At 34.8% G+C, this 23,529-nt stretch overlaps 1 protein-coding gene across 2 annotated transcripts in view; it reads left to right on the top strand.

Annotated features, from left to right (window-relative positions):
- Nucleotides 1-23,529, top strand: part of SPOCK3 (SPARC (osteonectin), cwcv and kazal like domains proteoglycan 3) — a 189,621-nt gene that overhangs the window by 76,831 nt on the left and 89,261 nt on the right. For both annotated transcript variants that reach the window (XM_035323985.1, XM_035323984.1), the window contains one exon: nt 10,341-10,455. In XM_035323985.1, coding sequence (XP_035179876.1) covers nt 10,341-10,455 — 115 coding nt within the window. The remainder of the gene's footprint in view (nt 1-10,340; nt 10,456-23,529) is intronic.

Raw genomic sequence — 23,529 nt, 5'->3', positions numbered from 1 at the left:
CAGGTGCAGGACCTGATGTTTTCCTTTGTTGAACTTCATGTTGTTGCTAGTCATCCGGTTCTCCAAGGTATCTAGATCCCTCTGCAAGGCCTCTCCTCCCTCCAGGGAATCACCGGTATCACCAGCAAGCTTGCTGAGGGTGCATTCCATTCCTGCATTCAGATCATTGGTAAAATGTAGAACAGAATTGGCACTAGAATTGAGCCCTGGGGAACAGCACCGGTGACTGTCTGCCAGCCAGATGTAACCCCATTCAGTACAACCCTTTGAGCTCTACTGTTGAACCATATTATCACCCAGCATAGCATGAACCTGTTCATCTCCCAGTTGGACAATTTGTCCAGAACGGTGCCGTGAAGGACAGTATCAAATCTCTTACTGAAATTCAGAAAGATTATCTCCACTGCCTTTCCTTCATCCACTAAATTGGTGACCTTGTCATAGAGGAAGACTGAATTGCTAAGGGAGGACTTTCCCTTGGTGAGCCCACGTTAACTATGTCTGGGTAAGAGCTCTGGTCTTTAAATGCATTTCAGTATCCCCCAGGGCAGTCTTCTCCAGAACTTTTCCAGGGACTGATAGGTCTGTAGCTTCATGGGTCTTCTCATATGCCCTTTCGTAGATGTGACATTGGCTAGCTTCCAGTTTTCAGGAATCTCCCCAGTTTTTATGATCTCCCTTATTTTTATTTTTATTTTTAAAAAAAATTTTTTTTAGAAGAATACACTAAGTATTTTAAACAAACATGGAAAAGGAAAGGAACATGTACTCCTGCACATTTACTGAACTGCATATCTGTGAACAAATAATTTTATTCAGATAGGTCTAGTTCTAAATTACTGAGACTTTCTCCAAGTCAGTCATCTCCAAGTCATGAGTTTTAAACTGACATTTGAAAAAAAAAAAAATGTGGTCATGGATGGAAACAAGCAGACTGCTTCGTGTATTGAACATATGTTGCGAGATGGATAAACACAACTGTAAAAAATTCAAATGGGACTTAGCTGAAACTGCAAAATTTATCAGTATGTCAGATAAAGATGAGTAATATTACTACCGAATGTATTTGATTCTGTGATTTGTTGTGGTAATAAATGCAGGTCATTAGTAAAGTTACCACTGGTATTCATTAGACACTTTCCTGTACTTGTCTGCTAATATAGAAATGAGCCTTCAGTAATTTAAAGCTCAAACGACTTTCTATAAATGGTCTGTCTGAGCCAGGATTTATGCAAAAGCTTCACTGACTCAAAAAGAATAAAAATAATAATGTATTCTGTATATTGTGTGGCAGAATGTGATTTCAATTTTTGTGGCTTGTTAGAGAACATATTTTATGTCTAGATCATCATTGAATTTTATAACAAGTACACTTCCTGATTATTTTTGTTGTGCTAAGCTTCTCTAAAATACACATATGTGTATTACTGATGTATTGGATACTTTACGTGAATAATATACTAGATTCTGTTTTAACTGTTTTTTTTTTTTTAATATTAAAAGTTAAACTAAATTGAAAATTAAGTGTATTACAGTCAAAATATTCTGGTTTAAGTTTTATCATTATTTTAGCGTAAAAATGATGGAAATATATACAGAAATTGACCAGTTGTACAAGAGAGTGAAATAAGATACATTTTATTTCACTTAGCTTTGCAAGAATAAGCATTTTGCCATTTAAAGGTAATAGTTTAAATAATTTTCAAGATGTTTCTTTTCCACTCTTAGAGTACAGACATTTCTTTCTCCTGATTGAACCCACAAGTCAGTTATGATGCAGACAGAATGTCTCTAAATCATGATTTAATATTCTTAGGAAAACTAGTACAATGCTTAACTACTTGGTAGTGCTACATTACTATTATGAACTTTCATGTAGTCTTTAAGCAGTTACTTTTTGCCAAATCAAGGACATGGACATTGCGATTTAAAAATAAATGTGCTTCACTAGAACTTCTGAAACCTTAAATGATGCCAACCAAATATGCACATGCATTTCCATTAGTCATACCTGTTTTGGATAATTTAGCAGAATATTTATTTAGCCTGCTGTCAATTAGATCAGTCTGAGTCCAAAGTAACTCTGTTATTTGGCAATTTAAATTAATAGGATATTTTCTGAGCTTGTGTAGGTGTAACTAAGGGCAGCATTTGACTTTTGCTTCGTGTTCTTTCTCATTTGTATCAACTTTTGAGCTGTGGGTAGAATATTCTGTTGTAAGCGTTTAAGAAATACCTACCAGTGAGAACACATATTATGGTGATGTTATTGAAACATAAATATTTGTGAGGAGGAGAATTTCTTATAATTTAGAAGGTACACAAATGCTACCACAATGTCAAAAGCTGTTGGAGGGCACCAGTGGTTGTTGCTAAGCACACGGTTTGAATTTGGGATGAAGCATGTAGGACAGAAATGTGGCAAAGATTTTCCCAAGGGATTGCATTTTTAATGATGGTACCTTTGAAAATAACGTGGTAGTGCAAAATTTTGACATGAGACAATGTATCAACATTTTTGTCCAGTGATTTGTTATAGCGAAAGCAATTTTCAGAACCAGAACTCCAATGTTTTCTTCTTATTGGCTCATTGCTTTGCAATTAGTTTGGTATTTTGATTGGAGTATGTATGATGGAATGATGAGGAGTTGCTTTTGGTCCTCCTTAATGGTTTACAAGCCATTTGGCAATCAGCAGTACAATGCTCAAGTCCGATTATTGAAACAGTTTTATAAGGAAAAGAGGGGGAAGAATACAATTACTATTAGCTATTTTATGCGCATTCATTAACAGACACATTTTAATGTTATAATTTATCTGTCATAGCTGTTTATCTTGGGATATACCCTCTTTAAAAACTTGCTTGCCCTTTATTTCATGTTGAGGTTGCTATGAGCAAAGTTTCTGAAGTTTGTGCAAGGCTTCTGCAATAGAAAAAGAACTGTTGGCAGAAAGTGCCCTACAGTTTCCCTCCTAACTCATATCCATGCCCCTGTGAGTTAGCATGGGGTTGTGGACTATGATCTATAAATAAGGTTTATGCTTCTGCTTGAATGACAAAAAAAAAAAAAAAAAAAAAAAACCCCAGTCAAGACAAATGTTTTGAATAGAGTCGAGAAAGAATGAGGAAAATAGTTTGAAACTGTGGAGAAAAAAGAAATAAAAAAATTAAACTTTAGTGAGCTTGTTCCAGAGGAAGACTAGAGACTGCCAGGTACAATATTATGAGTCGGAATAAATGCATTTTTAGGTACTTGTTCTTTGAAACTTTACTGCAGCAAAAGGGGTGAGCAAAAAGGAAATACGCCTGTACTTATTTTACATCAGATGGTTCTAACTCATCATTCGATGTTTCTTTGCTTATCAGAACTTCATCTAGCTTAACTCCAGATATTGCAAGGCAACTGTACATGCAGTGCTAATGTATCGGAACTTATTAGAATAAAATGCTAGGAACAGCAAAGCATCTGAGAATAAGCCTGATAAAAGGTTGTCCCTAGTTCATCAGGATGGAGACTTCCTGAGACTTCTTAAAAGCAGGCACTTCTTGGGTGGATGCAACCTCCATGCACACAGAGATGTACTTGTTGAAACATTTGCTCACAAGTTGAAAACCATACTTCTAGACTGCCTGTAACCTTCAGGGGTTTGAATCTAAACTCCTAATTACTTGCTTGGCCACCAACAGAAACACTTTCTCTCTACTCTTCGTACTGGAGTTGTAGATTCATGGGAAGATTCCTTTTGTGAAGGTTCAGCTGTAGCTACCCATTCTCCTTTTCATGTTATCTAGTGAATCTTAAATGGCAAATGCAGTCCATGGGAGAAGAAGCAAAAATTCAAGATTCTTCTTCTCAGAACATCCCCATCAGGTTACGGAGGTAGGCTGTTTCTTGTTTATTCTCTCATTATTCATGTGTCTGAGATTGTTAGTTGCACAATGGTTCATTTTCACGTAAAGATAAAAAATGTTTACTCTCAGGTATGTTGCGCAGCAAGACTGGAAACTCTTGGAATGCAAAGCAGTATGGATTCAAACCATCTGTGTCTGAGGAGAGCCTGTATGTATATATGTCTGCAAATTCTGGATGCAGATCACCATTCAATTAGGGCAAAAAAAGGACCACTGTTTCTGCAATTAAATATCTCTATTCTGTTTTGGCTGACAATATCAGCTGAGTGTTTATATGCTCTATCCCACTTACCCCCCCGCTGTTTCTGGAAATTGTGGTGCCAGGATCTTCCTCACCTCTCTAGACCCAACACAATTCTGAGTGAAGAACTCTGCTTAGGAGTTGAGGAATCATCATATTTCTAAGTGGAAAACCAAACGTACTGATCATCTTTAGGTTTCTTCAGGAAATTAGTAGCTTATGAAAGCAGGTAGTATGAATCAATCTGTTCTAGATTTCTGTCTGCCTAAGGGTTGTAGCTTAGCCATATGACTAAATAATATTTTATTTAAAACTCTTAGCTAATTTATATTTTTGTCCCTTGCCTCTGAAACTAAAGGAATTGAACCACTCATTGTGTGCTCAAAACATAACGTAGGTTTTGGTGAATTTAGTAAACCAAAAAGTCCATCTAGTTCTTTTTCTGCCTTGTCTGAAACAAATCTTGAACTTCAGAGGAAGGGGATTTTACCTTAGGTCTGAAAATTTTGCCCTTTAACCTTTTTTTTTTTTTTTTTCCTCCCATTTCTTTTTGCTGGTTATGGAAAATTGGGAATATGTCTTATTGTAAGATACTAGTACTTTATTGTGCTTTCTACCACGAAGCTCTTATCAAGAGGATTCCTATGTTATCTCTTGCTAATCTTGATTTCCTATTATATTCCTAATAAACATGAGCTGGATAATGTCAATTTCCAGGACCACTAGCTGGAAATTAAGTTAGAGAAGAGATGGAGAGAAGCTTTCCTGAATTTCTCTTCCAAATCTTAATGATAGATAAATAAATAGATCCATTAATAGTAATTGAATATTTTTTTTCTGAATATTAATTACTTCCTTAGGATGTGAGGATAACAAATCCATATACATCTATAAAAGTCACCAAGTAAACCTAATTCTGTTCCATAGCTTTTCAGCAGAGCACAAATCATTTTTAATTAACAATATAAATTATTGGAGAAAAATTATATGTTACAAGCATTTTATACTTCTGTAATTGTTTTTGTGGCAATGATTTTTTTTCTACTTACTGAAATGTAATTACCACTGCATTTGGTATTAATTTAGGCAAATACAAGGACAAATGTTAAATATGCATATAGGCAAATAACCTTTTTTTTTTTTTCTGAATATTAGGAGCTAAATAAAGCTGAATACTACCAAGTTAAGAAAGCTAAGATCAGACCTATATTTTAGAAGCTGGTTGCATCTGATTTTCTTGGATGTCAGCTGATACATTATAGCCACAAATAAAGAAATGATTTCTGGCAAGCCATAAACAAACATATTGCTAAGTTCTAGAGGCTCTTCATCATAGAGGAGCCATCACCTATTTTTAGTGACAGTATAAATATGCTGTACGATCTAAGTTTTCATTTCAGTTATGAAAAAAGGGTGTCTAGTCTTCATGATTATGATGATAATTTAGTAAAAGTGACTCAGATTGATGTCTGTTTCATGCTGAAGAAAATAACTGAGGGATGCAAAAATTGCTCCACAGTGGGATTTTGACATTTACGATGTTTCCAGTGTGAACATTGTACTACTTTATGGCTCCTTATTTTAGTAGAAGTTGAAAGCAGCGTGTTTTGTTGCCAGTGCAAGACGGCATATTCGGAGTGAGGTGGGGTAATGCAGGAGCATTTTGTCAGCAAATACTAAAAGATGCAGTGAAGAATTAAAGACTCAATGCCATGTATTTTCTGAGTTAACTTGACTGAGTTATAAGCTTACATTACATCAATGATACATTGCCTAGAATCCCTGGAATAAATGTATGTATTTCATAGTAGTTTAAGATATTTAGGATGACTCCATGTGGAGACAGATCTTAGGTACATCCTTGAAGTGTAATGGTAGTCCAGTTATTACTCAGCATGAAAAACTTCAGACCATTATTTTAGTAACTGTTTTTCTTGTGGTTTGTCATTCACTTTGCATGAAAAATGTCCGTGTGTGTGCTTTGTCTACTCCAGTTATGACATAAAACAGTTTTTGTAATTATTTTATGTTTCATGTGTGTTTTTACAGAAAGAAATGTCTGTGCTTTTGTAAACATCCGATTTATTTTAGTCCTTTCACAGCTGTGCAAATTACTAATGTAAATTTTTTTTTTTCATTTTAAACATTAAAAACTAAAAATATGTGATTGTGCAAAATGTGCACTTGGAGTGGCTCAAGATTTCTGTCCAGAGCATCATAAACACAGAGTCAGTAAATACTCAAAGGTCAAATTGTTACTGTATGGTTTGGATGGGCCCTGGAACAGTTTATATCCCCTACCTTCAATTCCTTTTGGTATATGACAACCTTTGGTAGGAGAGTGCCCAGTCTAGCCCAGGAAGTGATTCACTTTGGAGATGCCCAAAATAGTTCTCTCCATCAGACCTTCCAGTCAACTCTTAGCTACAAAGACCTGCCTCTGAAAAGTTAATGGTGTATTCCTCAATGCCTAATTGGTAGATACAGTGTCTGAAGTTCCTTATTGTTCTTCATTTCTCTGAAGCCAGACAAAGATGTCAGGACAGTCTTCTGCCTCTGCAGAACTGATTTCTAATATTAGGTTCTCAGCAATATATACCTGTTGCTGTCTTTAATTTATAAGGTGCAGTTTGTGATTGAGTGGTCCTCAGAAATGTTTTTCTTTTAAACACAGAATTCTGAGCAATCTGGCTTATCTTTCTTTGGTGGAAACTGTCTGTTAAATGCATAAGGAAACTAGGAAACTAATGGAGTATCGGTATTCATTGAAACTCATACAGACTCTTGCTTCCCAGCAGTGTTTTTTGTTGTTGTTGTTGTTTGTTTGTTTGTTTTTTGTTTTTCCAAGATCTAGCATATTCATCTCTTGTCACTCAAGCGGTCAAAGCAATTTGATCTCCTGGTTAGATCTTTGGGACTTCGGCTGGATATTAAAACCTTAAATTGTTCCCCCTCCCCAGATAAAATCATTTTGATTTCAACAATAAATTAGAGGTCTTCTTCCCTAGTTTGATACCCATCTTTATGTTGTCATAAAGGCCTAGTGATAGTACCATCTTCTGCCTGTAGCATTGCCAGAAAAACATGTTACAGCTTGATAAATTTTTATAGAATTATAAAAATACATCTTCAGAGTCCCAAGAACTCAGGAAAAGAAATAACCATTTAAATCATGTTTGATTTAAAGAACACTTGCATGATCTCCTCCATTCATCCCTTTTCCTGAAACACATTTTCTACTTGATACCGGACTCAGCATCCTTATATGATTCAAGATTTCTTCTTACTAATGTGCTTTTATTTCAAAAACCTATTCAGTTTTACAAAACATTTACCTGAAACTATGTCGGTGTCATATTCAGGTATTGCTACTGTAGTGTCTCCATCAGAGAACATTCTAGGAAGAGGTGCTTGAGCAGTACATTAAATGGTAATCTGTTCACGTTCATTAGGGAGTGACATTACATTCTGCTTGACTTAAAGCAGAGAAAGTATTTTCCATGGATGTTAAAACCCAAAGTACATTGGAGAAGGATGCAGAGTATGCTTTTGTTAATTTGAACTCCAATTCTATTATCTTAGTTCAGTCATTCTGGTCATTTATCGATGCATTTCCTTCCCACTGGTTTAGAGTTGTTGTAATCAGAGTTATTAACTACAGCTGGATGGCTCATTGTGAATTTCTGGCTGTTTTGCAGCAGAAATAAAATACCTGGAATAGGAATTAATCTATCTGCCTGTACGTCTTAAACTGTAATTAAAGAAATCTTTCTTTTCAATCTGCACTGAATTACGGTTATATTAATGATTCCATCACTTTTCTGCTTTGTTAATAATATGATGTATATAGTTTGTGCAGCTGAATATATTGTTAAGAAGGAAATAAAACTGAAAAAGTCACCATTTAAACTGTATTTAATCCTGCTCAGCCCCAAAAAATCAAATGTCAGAAGTGTAGCTAACTGTCAGCCTGGCCTTGTTTTCTGGGTGCTTGCTTTTGTCAGCCATATGTTAATATCACTTAGCAGTTCAAATGAAGTTGTGGTTAAAAGTTAACTTTTGATCATGAAGAACCAAGAATATAACTTGTCGTTCAGAAAATATGTATGCAAATACAAATTTTATAAACAAATGTGAAAAACAAGGGAAAAGCATTTCTGAAATATAACTGAAGGCTGGACAGTAATCTGCTTAAGTGTAGGTGAACACAGGATAACTGAATATTAGTTGTTTATAGCATTTTTACTTGATTTTGAAATTTGCCATTTAGGATTTTCAGTACTCTTTCTTTAAGCTAGGGTTTGGTATATAGTTTCTTAGGTTTATGTTTGTTTTGATTTTGTGTTTAATGCAAATTAAAAAAAAAGGGGGGGTGAGATGGGGAAGGCCTTCCGTGTAAGAAAAGGATATCCATAGGAATAAAAAAAATAGTTCAGGAATATTTAGATCTACCTGAAAAACACTGTGGAGATCAGAGAAGGGAAAAGTTGATTTTTTTTTTTCTGGTGAGAGTGTGTATTGGCTGAAATTTTAGAATCTACTGTATTTTCATGTAGACATGATAAGTCAAGAAATAAGCTACACAAATTTAATACTAAGTAATGAAAAGAAGTGTCTGGCTTTTTTAGTTTTATACCCAGAAATTAGTATTTGTAGTTCAAAGTGTCCTTCAAAGTTGAGGGTGTATTAAAGATCAAAGACTGAGCTACAAAAGAAACAGAAATAAGAAAGCTAGAATATTGCAGGCAGAATTTATTTTTACAGAGGACTACATCTTGAGAACTCTGATGCTGTTGTCATATTTGTATTGCTACCATATCTTTATTTTCTTTCTAATTTTATTTTCTTTCTTACTGGCTTGGCTTTACTATTTCTTCCCTATTACATGTGTCTCATTCTCTGTTGCTTTCAAGCTTTTGGATTTCCCTCCTTCTTGGTTACTTTTCCTCCCTTCTTCTAAGAGTGCTTTTTACATTGAGTATAAGACGTCTTCAGGAGTTAGAAAATGCTGATCCAGACTTTGAGCTGATCAGTGTCAGGAGCATGACTTGGTGTACTCAAACAAATCACTCATCTGCATATTTTAATATACTTTCTTTTATTTGAATCTCATCCAAGTTATAATTTCTGAGTAAATTCAGATATTGTCATTATTTACTTATTAAGAATGCTTAGTTGGAAAAACCCAGCTGTATCTTAGCAGGGAAGAGAAACTACTTTTATGGTAGAAATACCCGTATTTGGGGATTACAGTGAGAAAGTGGCAATTGTTAAAAAGAACATGATGGTGAGTAATTTTATTAGCTACACAGCAGCTAAACTTAGCCAATGGATGCTTTTCCTCTTCTCTGTGTTAATTTGCAATGGATCAGCATATTACTATATGTGTCTTACTGAATTATTACTATACAGTGTTGCTTTGTACATGTTATTTCATGGTAGAAATAACATGAAAATGATTTTTTTTTTTTTTTAACTAGCATGTTAAAGCTGGTTTACAGCTTTTTACAAAGATTTGGTATGTGGGAGATGTGTCAGCAAACATCTGAATGAACAAATGTTCCAAATTCCTGATAAATGCATTTGCCCGTCTTTTTGGCATATTGTTTTATTGTCATTTCAGATGTGTTACAGCTTTAGAACTATAACAACCACAAACCTAATTTTGTTTAGAAGTGACATCACTGAAATGGAGAACTGAAGGCAACAGAATCCAATTCAAAGCATTTTTTGTTTAGAAATTAGTGCTTTGAATGACAAAATGGATGTGCAGGATTCCTATAAGTCTTCAGCAAATTCTAGTATCAAGGGTATTTTTAGCTACAGTGAAAACCACCAGCCTTTGCCTTTGTTACAAACCCTGATAAGGAGAGAGTTGTGTAAGATACTTAGTATTTTGATAAATAAATAGCAGTGGTATTGTATGAGAGCATAGAGGAATATGCATGATTCGTGAAGATCTGTTTTCCTTGTTAAGGAATTTTGTACAGTTTCATTTTGCCTTATTATTGAATATGCTGCATTTTATCCTGATGAAGATCAGAGCCTTTCCTTCTAGCATCCTGCACAAACATCAGGCCAGCCTTCCCCCATGTACTTGGTGTTTTTTTTGTGTGCTGTATTTCTTTTTTTTTTTAATTGCATGCTTCTAGATAATTGTTAACAATTTTCTAAAATTATTTTTAGCTTTAGATCCGGCTAAAGATCCATGTTTAAAGATGAAATGTAGTCGCCATAAGGTCTGTGTTGCACAGGATCAACAAACTGCTGTTTGCATTAGTCACCGAAGGCTTACACACAGGTAAATACTTTAAAAGTTAATCCTATAGACATTTGTAACAGTGTTCATGACTGACTGTAAACCATAAGTATACTATAATTAGTTTAGTTATTTAACAACATATAAGCAGTGGATTTTTATAAGTAATTATGTATGCATAATTTGATTAGATTGTTTAATATTTGATTTTTTTAATAGGCTGGTAAGCTAGAGGGCGTACATATTTAAATATCACAAGCTGGTGATGCAATTATATTTAAGGAAATACTAACTGTGCAGTACCAAATAAATATTGTGATTGTGGTAATGCCCTGCTGCTATGCATTGCTTTGACTTTTTCACTTCTTATATGAGGCTAGAGAATTCAAAACTGTCTGTTAAATTTTTATATAGTGTGCCTTTTTTTCTTCTATGCATTCTTGTTTTACATTGGACTTAAATTGGATTTAATATAAGGAACGTATGATAGTTACTCAAGAATCAGAAAACAGATTATTTTCATTCTTACCTTTTCTTTCTTTTTTTTTTTTTTCTTAGTGGGGGGGAAGGGGGAAGTGGAGGTGGTGGTGGTGAAGGGAAATAACAGTCCTCTATTTATGTAGGTCTCAGTGTGGTGAGAATTTTTTTTTTGCACTTCTTTGGTTTTATCTGGGGCAAATAATGCATAGGTAGGAGGCCTGAACGATACTCTTAGTTGAATCATGAGATTATTGTTTGCTCAGGAGGTGAAGTCAAGTTGCATTTTTGACTTGGAATTGTTCATTTTTTTCATGCTTCATTGTGGGAAACAGAGAACAGTAGAAAGGATAGAGCCTTAGTATCACTAAACTTCAGTATCATGATTGAACTAAATATTTGATAAAGTTTCTTGCTCCGTAGGGGCTGAAAAGAGCTAAGGAAAACAGTGTCTTTCTTGTGTAATGTAAAAAGATAATTTTGAACTTTTTAGAGAGCCAGTACTGCAGTGTGAATGATAGAAGAAATGTTCTTCCTTGTGGCTAGTTATGTTTAAATACACCTGTCTATAGCTTTTTCAAATGAGCAAGATAGTACATCACGAAATTAAAGTTTAAATTATCCTAGATCAGTAGCTGCAGATAATTAACAAAAACTTATTTGTAGAGCTATGCTGTTTGTATCAAATAATCTCAGGGTAGAGTTAGTCATTTTGGTTTGATAAGGTACTATGTATAATAAGTTGAAAGAATTATTATCAGACAAAGCCAGGTAGTCTAATTTCAGCTGCGTGTGAACTGCTGGGAATATGTCAGTGTAGATTGTGAAAAGACAACACAATTGTTCAAATTTTCTGAGGAGATATTAGACACATCATCGAAAACAGTGGAAAAAATGACACCTCCACTTTAAGTATACATGCAGCAGGTAAAGACTGAAAACTTTTTAGTCTAGATGAAACTGCATACAGTGGTTGAATTAATAAATGTATTGACATCTGCCTTCATACCTGTATTATTCCTCCCACAGTCCCTGGCACTCTTTTTGAAAGGTAATATTTTACGGGGCAAAGCCTCTCTGAATATAGCACAATCTCATAATGGGAAACTTTCAAATGACAACTTGATGATTAACCCTTGTAATAAGCACTGCAAGTCTAGTCTTGAAAGCTAGGTTAAGCAATTATCTGCCTACTTGTCAAGTAGGCAAGCCAGGCCAAGGATTTCCAAATGTAGATATCCCTGTTCTCCCAGGGTATTAGCCTCAAGGAGAAATCAATTGCTTTGTACCTTCTTTCTAATGCAGTCTTTGACTTTTTTGTAGTGTGGTAGCACAAGAATATGAGTAGCGTATTCACAAGCAGTCTTGTCTGCTAGTCTTTTTTCCTCTGTTACCTTTTGTTTTATCCCTTAACTAATACCTACAATTTGCATACTGATTGTCAGTGTAGCCACCTGTTTGTTTTTTGTTTTTGTTTTTTCAATTTCCCAAAGGACTGGTCAACTCAGTTATATGTCTTGATAAAAGCTGAATGAGACATGTTATATTATCAGCCACCAGGTTGTATTATCTACCTTTGTCCATTTCTAATATATCCACTGTGTGTATGTGATTTAATTTGAGTAAATCTTCACAAAATTTCATCCCAATAATTTTCTTTTACCACTTCACTTCTTTTGTATGTGTGCATGTGGAGTTCTTCGAAGATTTGATACTTTAAATAATATCTGATTTAATTATTTTTTTAAGCACTGGGGATGTCTCCTGGAAAATAGTTGAGACTTTTTTCATGGTTTATTGAGAACTCTTTATAGGCACTATGTCAATAGATTTCCATTTGGTCATATTTGCTATGTAGATGTTCCAGAAATTATTCTCAAGAAACCTAAACTGGAAAATTAGTTTTAAACATGTGAACTGATAGAGTGGCAAAGGTTATGCTCAAGAGAAAGTCAGGGAAGGGGAGACTGCATACCTCCAAGACAAGTGAAAGGTTTATGAGCACCTTTGGGCTACCTCTGGGATAGAAGCCTGAGATACACTGATATAACTGAATAAATTATTCTGAAGAGTCATCGAGTTGAAACTCTCTGACTTAGTTAAAAGTTAAACTTTCCATTATTAAAAACACTGTTTCGAAGCAGCACTATTTGCTTGCTCAGAAATTTCTGTAAAATAATTTTGTTACTCTTTAAGGTTATAACATAGAGAGGCTGATAATCAGGGAAGGTTGATAATTGCATCAAATGACAAATTCACAGTAATTTTTGTTGTTGTTTTACTAAAAAAAAAATGACGCAGTAAATATGCTTATGTTTGGATATTCTACTATTGAATACATTTATCTGACTGTGCTGTCCCATTTTTTTGTTTGGTTGTTTTTTAAGTCTCTACAGCACAATTTCCAAATGATTGTAACCATGTATAGCTTGCTGAGAGTATCGCAGTGAAGCATGTGATGAGGGGTAGATATCCCAGCCATCTGGAAGGGTGTTAGCGATATGATGTGGCATGGTCCAACTGGTTTAATTAATGCAACAGTACGCAGCACTGACTCAGCCTGTGGTTTCAGAAGTATTTCAGTTGGTATTAGACTGTGCTCTGTTGAATGCTTCAGGAATATTTGTTCTGCAGTGTGATGGGAAGAGGAGGAAGGACGTCAGTGCATGTAAGTGGCAGCTTGAGAAACTGGTGTCCGCTGGTGATTAGCTTTGATCTGTAAGTCGTACCCCAGTTCTAGGAAGGATGTTTTGCTACAGCTGCAGAGACTTGAAGCTGTGTGATGAAGAGAGTGAGAAGACCTCTTGATAGTTGCTCAGGAAGTAACTTTTCTTGAAACAGTTTGTACAGCTAATATGTTAGTAGTTCTGGACATCAGAAGTGCACATCAGTCAGTTCACTAAATTTGGCACTAAAGTTGGAAATGCTTGTAGAATTTGGGGCTGACAGTGAGTGTGTTTCTGTAGATTTCAATGGGACTTCCAAGTTATCTTTCAGGCTACCTATTCCCCCACCCCGTTAAGACAGGTCTGAACATGTAGAAGCTTCCTTTTTTAGGTAGCGGTAAGTGATTTTTCTGTGAATAGATAGCTGTTGTCACTGACTGAAGTGGTGTTGATGCAGAAAACTGCAACCATTCAGAAAATCTCTTTTGAGGTCACAAGCTTTGGTGAGCTCAGGAGGTTATCATGGCATTCTGAATCGTGCTGCTGTGCTGCTTTGCTTCAAAGTTTGTCAGAGTATTTCTCTAGCTGTAGTTCAACGCTTTTATCAGATTTGCTGTATTAAATAGAATAGTCACAACATTTCTAATAATTTCTAAAAATATTTTTGATAACAAAAAGTCTATTTACTTGAAGACGCTTAAAGTGAGACATTTTTCCTTCCAGTATATCAGAATATTCAACTTCTGCCCTGATCCTCTTTAAACAGTTTAACAGTTTAAACTGCCTGAGCAGTTTAGGGATGAAGTGATGTCTGTATGGGATGCTGAAAGGCTGTTTCCTGATAAAGGCAGAGTCTGTGGAATGTCACCTGGTTTGACCTAATAACAGTGCTTTTGTTGCTACAGTATCTCTGAAGGAAAGAGGCAGACATACAAAAACACTGAGAAGCTTATACACCTAGGTAAGGCCTACCCTTTTTTTTTTTTTTTTTTTCCTTTTCTAAAGGGTGCCTTTAGATTCATTGTTTTCTAATTCTGATAGTAGAATATATACATTTACTTACTTTCCTTCTTGTTGTTAAGAGTATTTAATCACACAAATAGATAATATACAGAGGGGGAACTATTTTAAAACCAAATGCCTATATTTTACTTTAAAAATTGCTAGTAATTATGCTTTATATAATCTTCATTTATATTTCATTCAAATGGGGGAAATTACTTGAAGTAAGTTCTTAAATATTTCATGATTATTTTAATGAAATGTCACAAATAAAGTGCAAGAATTATAATTTCATGTTTTAACTTTTTTGTAATTGGGCTTTAATCATTCTTAACAACAAATCAAGATGTAAAATATGTTATTTTCAGTAAGGCTGACAATAGAAGCAATTTTGCTTGTAAACTTAGAAGGGCAAATATTTGAATGGGAAATAATAAAACTGGAAATTAATAGTCCCTCAACATTTGCTAGTTCTCAAATTGCAGTTCTGACTTTGCAGCTCACCACAATGTTTTTCTACAGGCATTCTCCCTCTCTTGATTATGTATTTGAAAGTGTGACAGAAAGCTTCAGTATGGCCCTGCAGAATCATTTTCCTTAACTTACATGACTGGGAAATGATGTTTGCTGCAGTATGCTTGCCTTTGCAGGGTTTCAAAACCAGCCACTCTATCTCACTGTTCTTTTCATGGTGTTGGGGGTCAGGCAAGCCTGTGGTTTACTATTTCTTCAATTTCTATAGCAGCAGAGATAATGTTTCCCCTCGATCTTGAGATGTTGCATGCAGGGCTTGTTTCCTTTTCTGCTAAGACTGGAAGTCCTCTTCTAGCAAACTTCTACAAAGCCACATAATCCTGATGCAAGAGCTTCCTGTACTGTAAACACTGAACAGTATTTGACAAAAAGGTCAAAATAAGTGTTGTATGTCATGGGTCATGAGTGTAGTTTGCAGTATCACAGCTATTGAAATCATCGAGGCATGATTAGAGATGACAGATGTTTGTTGGCAGCAGGTAATTGCATTTGCATATCTGCTGGACATAACTTTGTTGGAAGCTGTGTTCTGTATGTGTTGTGTTCTTAGCTGTGACCTGTGGAGAAAAAAAAAAAAGTGTTTTAAAGGGGAAAACATGCAGGATACATATTAATATTATTCATCTAAATGCTTCCATGTGGATTGCTGTGGGAAAAGAGTAGCTGCCTGCAATAGAATGTGTATGAAGCAAATCAAAATCTGATGTGAAATAGAATTTTTCATTGATTCTTTGAAATGCTGGAGATTGATGTTAACTTTTCTTCTTTGCCTAAATGATGCCTTTACCGTTCCTTTATGCTTTCACATTTATCTTTATTGTTTAAATGATAGGCTTTATGGCAAAAGAATATGTAAAATGTCTGTATATGCAATAAGGAAATGCTTTGGAGCATACCTCATTCAGTGACAAACACAGCTTGTGGAATATCAGAATGCAATATTGCCAATATGGTGAATACAGTGATGTGAATGTTATGGTTACAAGTGGGGTATTCATCATAGTAATAGAAATTTGCTTACTTGTTTTAGTTTTCAATTGCTTCACTTTCAGGAGATATAATTATTTAATTCTGCTATACTGAGAACAGCTGGGAACAATGAGTTCAGCCCTGTGATCCTGGGTAGGGGGAAAGAAGTTACTTTAATATCAAACCAGAAGAGAGTTGGACAGGAAATAAAAAGGGGTGAGTAAAAATAGGAGGGCAGTAGGTGGTAATGGATATTATTGAATACCTTCAATGGAGTATGTGCTCTCTATATACACAGAGCAGCAGGTGGTAAAGGGAAACCCTTAAATCTTCATGTACTTGTGGTTGCTCCTTTGAACAAAGAAAGTGATACCGCAACACATAGGAACTCATTAAGACCATGAAAAGCTGATAGCTAACTGGGCTTGGAAGTGGAAGAGTTAGTCTAGCAGCAAACTATTGTAACTTTGCAGATCCTGATAGTCTGTTAAATAGATTTTAAATGGACAATTGAAATATGACAGGACATATCATACTTTTCTCTTAAGAATAATATCCTGTGAATTGCAGGCTATTGTGTTAAACTATGCAGTGACTTGGTGAACTTCTAAGGAAGCAAGTTAGCTGCAGGTAAAGAGCAGGACTCTAGAAAACTTGAAAAATGGGACAGTTGCCTCTCAGCAGCAAATTTAAATATAACAATATACTTGGGATAGTGCCTGTGGTTTTAGCTTGTATTCAACTGAATTTCTTTCACTGAAATTCTTTTTTTTGGTACTGCGTATTTATCAAAACAAAAATATTTAAGCCTAATGCTTATACATGAAAAAAAATCTATTTGCTTCAAATGTTCCTCCTCGCTTTTATCTCAAATCAGCTGCAGGAGACAATTTCCAAGCGAGGTTAATTCAGTTGAGAATGAGTCATTACACAGTCCATTCCAATTGTCTGTTTGCAAGAAGAAACTGGTGAAGTGATGACTTGTTCAATAACATTTAGAAATACATCTTGTGTATAGCTCTGGAAATACAGAAAATTGAAAGACAGTTTTCAACCAAAAGTATTTTCCTAGTAAATACCAGTGTCTTGATGTGTTATACCTAACCTATTGACTATTCTTGCATTGATTGATCCTAGTAGAATCGGATCAAACAGAATCTCTTCCTCTATAAGTTAAAGAAATATGCTGCATAAATTAATTTGACTGGATAATTTAACTCCATCGATGCTTGGGTGCATTAAATTTATCAGTGCATTAAATGAATGTGCCAGTTTACTAGGGAAATGTAGATCTTTGTTTTGTGAGTTCCCAACCACACATTATGCATCCCCTTCCACCCTCGATTATGAAGGTTCTGCAGTGCTTTTTATGGATTTTTTTTTGTAAAATGCAGATCAGCATGACAGTTCCATGCAATAGGATAAATAGATTGCAGTTCTCTGCCATGTTACATCCATGGCTTGTTAAAATGGAACTAAAATGCAGAAAGACTCACAGTTATTACTTGTGTACATTTTCTCTTCTTATTCAATTTCTTACCTAACACTTCTTTGATTTCAAGAGCAGGAAACAACTGTAACACAATTCAGGTATTCTAGTTCCAGTACTTTTTAAACATCTATTATATATAGGAAATCTCTAGGGAAATACTTAGAAATAAGGGCTCGTTCCTTGAGTAGCATGCTTTTTTTATGATTTATTTTCTTTCTCTTTGCATATTATGCATTGCACTCATTTACAGCTCCTTCTTTATCTTGTTTTTATATATATATATATTTATGATAGCAGCCTATGCAAACATCATTTTAATAACATAGGGAAGGAGTGTATAAGATGACTAGGATTGCTCTGCCATAGAGGTGTGCAGCTTTTTGGATCTGTGGAACAAAATTGACAACAAATGAACATTTTGAAGAGTGTGTAAAGGGATTAGAATTACATGTTAGCATATAAGAGAAGGGTAGATGGCTCTTGAATATAAAACTTAAGGATCTTCCTAAAGGTAGAACGGACAACCACAACACACAGCTGTTTCAGTAGGTTTTCTATGCAATATTTTCCTTCCCAAAGTGACCTCTGTCCTACCTGCAAAGTGCCAAAATGGAAATTTTGCATTCAATCCAAGTTGTTCTTGAAGCTTGGTAAGTTTATAGTCGAGTCCTGATAATTCACTAGTTATGGACAGAGAGTCAAAAAAAACAAGCATTCAATGAAGTTAAACCAAAAATTTATAACTGCTCTTCTTGAAATAGAGCTTTACAAGGCACGTTTCAGAGAAGTATATGGACTGGACCTCTATAAAATGTGGAGTTTGGTAGGTGCCGAGCAGTATAGATGGGTCAATGATACAAAATTCCTTATTTTAAAAAATAAGGAGAGAGTGATGAGTGCTATTTAGGTAAAATACTACCTCTGTTGTTACTTTGTTCTACAGAGTGAAGTTAGTTTTAGGAAGAACTATTCCCTTGCCCCCAAGTTTATGGGGAGTAGGACCTGCATTCAGTGATCAGCAGAAGCTTCTGATATTCTTGCCTGTTGGTGTAGATTTAAGTTAGCACATGACTTCACTACCAACACATGTGAAAGAACGTCATTTTATTATATCACAGTAGCTAATAGTGGTAAAAAAAATGTTTTAGCACTTAATCTAATTTACTAAGGCAAACTAGTTGCATAGTATGATAGTTTTTGTGCTAACACTTAATCTTATTACAACTTCCTTTAGGCTTTTGCGTTAAATAACATTTCCAAGTTCTGATTTGGTTCATAGCATTGGTCATCGAGTCCATTATCTTGCCTTGGATTCCTGCCCTCTTACAGTGTTTTGGAAGAATATGGGAAATGGGGAAGATGAAAATTTGATCTAAATGCTTCTTTATATGAAGTTCATCTTCCCTAGCTGTGTTCACCTTAATGTTGTAACATGAGGAAAATGTTCTGTCTCAGCTTTGAAGTGATGAGTGTTGGGCCCTGAAGCATGAGATTGGTTAACCTTTCCCTGTGATGGATGATGTGACAGAAGCCCAGAGTAAATTTCAAATGTTACAGAACTGTAACGCTGATTCTACTGCGAAAATGAAAGCAGAACCTCTTCTGATTCCATGCTGTGCTACTGCGTGGCTGAGGTGGTTGTGTCCCCAGGCATAAAAAGTGAGTAATTCCAAATATGAGAGATGCCCATTTGGTAAGAAGAATGTACACACATGGAGGCAGGCATATATGCACACACACATATATGCACACACACATATATGCACATATAAATATAAATAAATCTGTACCCACATATATGCTTCCATGCTTCTTTTTTTCTGTTCATATCATATGTATGTTCTCTTCATGTCATATGTATGATAGATTTCCAGAACATCAGACTTTGGGATTTCAGATGCTTTACTATGACTTTTTTTTTTTTTTTTTTTTTTTTTTTTAACAAATATGGAGATAACAATTAATGAGATCCAGAATTTCAGGGTAAGAGAATATTATTAACTTTCAGCGAGGCTTCTATTACTTTTGAAAATGGGAGTTAATCCACAGTAACATCTAGATCTTTTCAGGTCATTCTTAAAAAAAAATTAGGCTCTAGGATCTCAAAGGATCTAGGTTTTATACTCAGGAATAATCTTCTCGGTTAGAAATAAAATTTATATTTTGAGGTTGCTCACAAAAGTTTCCCATATGTTTGATTATACGTTAAGTGAAAAAATACAAAAAGCTGAAAATGTCATTTAGGCTTGAGAGGTAGTTGCAAGACACAGAATGGCATTGTTTCATTTGAAAAAAAAATAGTTTAAGAATTGTTTAAAGGTTTAGTTTGTCAGATGAGAATCAATCTTTCTGAAAATACTAGGAGGTCTTGTAGATCAGTACACAATGATTTAAATAAAATCTACTGTATTTGAGCAGTGTATAATGACAATGGTACTTTTTCAGTAAATATTTTCACTGGAGGCTTTCTCTGTCCCCTTGTGGAACCACGTATGCATTGAGTGATGAAGAGAATTTTTGTTAGAGACTTTCAGACTTTTCTCTGAAGAAGTAATGCTTTTGCTATTTCATTCATATGTACTGATTCCTTTGTTAGCACCTTACTCTTCCATTAATATATGAAATTAAAAATAGGGGGGGTTGAGTTTAGCCGTATTAAGTTTCTGATTTAAAAATAATAATAATAATAAAAAGCTGAAATTGCAAGTCTGTATTTGCATGAAGTGAACCAAACAGTTTTGAAAGAGTCTTAGAACTGGTGGAGAAGATACTCTTGTGTTTTCTGTTTGTTTCTTTTCGCTTTGTTTTGATTTTTAAATTACAACCTGGAACAGACTTACTGTCTTTTAAATAGGGGGGGGGAAAAAAGGAAAACAAAAACAAACCAACAACCAACAAAAACAAAAACCAGAGAATAAGGAACAGTACAGCTTTGTGGCTTTTCTGTATCTTTAGGTGCTGCAGCATATTTTTATGATGATTACAGAAAAGGTCTCCCAAAAGAACTGAAGTAAAACAAAGGATTTGCTTTGGGCATGTTTTGTGAAAGTTGCAAACACTTTTAGGATGTCATCATTTTACATTATAATGCTGGTGAAGAAGGCCAGCTGGTGCAGTTAAGTCTCTTAATGGAAATCTTAGTCTGATTCATTACTGTGATTTGTAGTTGTATACAGAAACACTTAATCATTCTTATGCTCCAAGCTCTATTGAATCTACTGAAAGTTTTCTGTTTCTTTGCATAATTTGTGCTGCTAGTCTGCCAGCTTGGCAGTGTTTCAAGCTTGTTGCATTATCTGTGTTTGTTTGCACAGGAAGTGATGCTGCACGTAGGCTGAATTTACAGTAATTCTTTTGTAATAGGTTAATGAGCAGCACTACTTCATTCACAATGCTAACATTATATACCTTTGATTAGTCCAATTATTGTACAGCTATGCCATTGTGATCCCACTTACACTCTACAAGGTAGGAAAAAGGAAATTGCTTAGTCATAGCTTAATTGAACTTGTTGAGAAAATAATTTGGACTTTCATGTGCTTAAAAAAAGAGGTGAAAATATGAATGTTTGTGAGATTTTCATACGCTCCACAATTTAATACATTAAAGAAAAAAAGTGTAGCTTCTTTGTTGCTAGCTGTTTCATTACATTGGGAAGGAAAAACACTGTGCATCATGTTTTACATGTGTTGTGAGAGACTTCTCTTTCCTTGATTTTAATGTGTTTCTTCCATAAATTTTGGTGGAAGTTACGGATACACAGCTAGAGGAAAACAGTACCCTCTAATTGTATTCTTTCTCCGTTTATAAGTAACTTCTGTTAATGTGAATGGAAGATATGGATGCAGACAGCAAGAATGTATGCTGCAGTACCAACATTTGCCATGGTAGCATTATCGCTTCTTAAGGTTTTAAGATACCTGTAAAGTATTTAAATTTTGTGTAGCCAAACTTCTAAACTTGAAATTTGCTGTGCTTAAGGAAAAACAAAACAAAATAAAACTGTCTATATAAGTCTAAAAGAGATTTTTTTCTTTATTTTTAGTGTATTTTTTTTTTCTTGGTACATAATATATGTTTTGTAGGAGATCAAAACAAACTTGAATTAAAGTAAGCCTAAACAGAACTTTTTTATTTATTAGTAGAACACATCTCAGAACATTTTTTCCCATTCAAAACCTGTGATATGCCTTTTTAAATGTAAATATGGAGTCAAACTCTAGAATGATGCAGGTGGACTTCAGTTAATTTACAGAGTCCTAAGCCTACTCACGTTGTACCTGCTCCCTTAATCTTGTTCCGATTCTCAGTGGCCTGTGGGGGCAAGAGGATGCACTGGATAATCAGTCAGCATGATGAGTTTTTCAGTGATCAGGAATGTCCTACTTTCCACTTCTGCAATGAGATTATCAGTTAGGATATATATGTATATAGGCAAGAAAACAGGCTCTAGCTTTCTGTAATTTTTTTCCATCTTGCTAGTCATCGAAGGCACACTCAGCTGTACCACCTCCTAAGTGGCAGTAAGTTTTTCTTAAAAAAGTAGGGCATAGGAAGGAATTACGAATGTGAAGTCTGATCTAGAAAAGCATTGCTGTTAGAGTGTACAACTTGTGACTAAGACAGTGGGATGTTGATGTGGTGTCCCTTTAATGAGAAATGGTTTATGAGCATTTATTTTATCTTTCTTTGGCCTTTTCCTTCACAATATTCCTGAAAATGTGATACTTAAAAAAAATTGCCTTTTGACAAAATTAGAAGGGTTGTTGAAGATGCTGGTTATAGATGATTTTTCTGTCCTTAGCTATCAAGTTGTAACCATAGTCCATAGCAGTAGGATTCATTGTGGACTTTTATGTCAACACTTGAAATATTGTAAGTAATAAAAGTAATGGAATGCTCCTTTATCAGAGAATGCATGCAAAATGAATTCAGGAACTGTTCAGTATCCCTTCTTACAATTACCTACCTAAAAAAGATTGCACTTTTTTTCTGTTTTTGTAGTGCTTTATAAAGTAGTTGTTGCTATCAATTTTCAGTGTTCTGTAGTAATCAATTGTAAGATGTCTGATACTAATATTTTATAATCAATTAGTGCCTAATTTGGAATTTTGTTGTTGTTGTTGTTTTTCTGTGCTTCAATGTTACTGAAATACCCGGCTGTAATGGGAAATAATAAACCTCCAGGATGATTTTTTTGTGAGGGTTTCTTTTATAAGTTTAAAAATCTTCATGTGGATTTGGATCTGATTATAATTAGTTTCTCTTATTACCAGCTTACATCAATACGAATGCATGTCATTTCATGTGAAGGTGTTGCTTCATGAGTTGTATTTAGAAGCTCAGAATACATCTGTTGTTTTGCTTATATGCCGGTGGTGTTCAAACTGGTGTTTGAAATTGAGTAGGGAAAACTGTTGAAAACATTCCACTAATTTTCATTTGTGAGAAACAATACCTTCAAGGTTTCCAATGGCAAAAAATACATTGCAGCTGGAAATGTTTGTCATCATAACATGGAGTATGTGCATATATTGATGCTTTACATTAAAGCATACTACTGCTTTTGGAAACCAAATAATTCCGTGCACTCTGTGATGATAAACACATGTCAGGAGTTGCTAATTATTTGGCTTTGTTTTGCATGGTGAGTTTTTGTATTTTTCTTTCATTTAAAGCAAGCACCAAGAACCATTTCATGTGTCCAAATTTTCAAAAGTACATTCTCTTTATGATATGTTGTAATCTCCTAGTAGAGAAGAGTGGCATTAAACTTAAATGTGTGTTTCCTTCTGCTGGCTACTATGCATACTATATCAGATCCGTATTGCCTAAAAAATATTGTGTCATTTTGAGGTTTAACCCATCCATAGAAATAGAAACTTCTATGTATTTATCCTTATACATACAAGTACTTTTTCTAAAACTGTTATGCAAAGTGTATAGTAGTAATAATAATAATAATTATAAATTCTT

Source organism: Oxyura jamaicensis, chromosome 4 (genome assembly GCF_011077185.1).
Source record: "Oxyura jamaicensis isolate SHBP4307 breed ruddy duck chromosome 4, BPBGC_Ojam_1.0, whole genome shotgun sequence".
NCBI classification, from domain to species: Eukaryota; Metazoa; Chordata; class Aves; order Anseriformes; family Anatidae; genus Oxyura; species Oxyura jamaicensis.
This window is presented reverse-complemented; position numbering and strand designations above follow the sequence as displayed.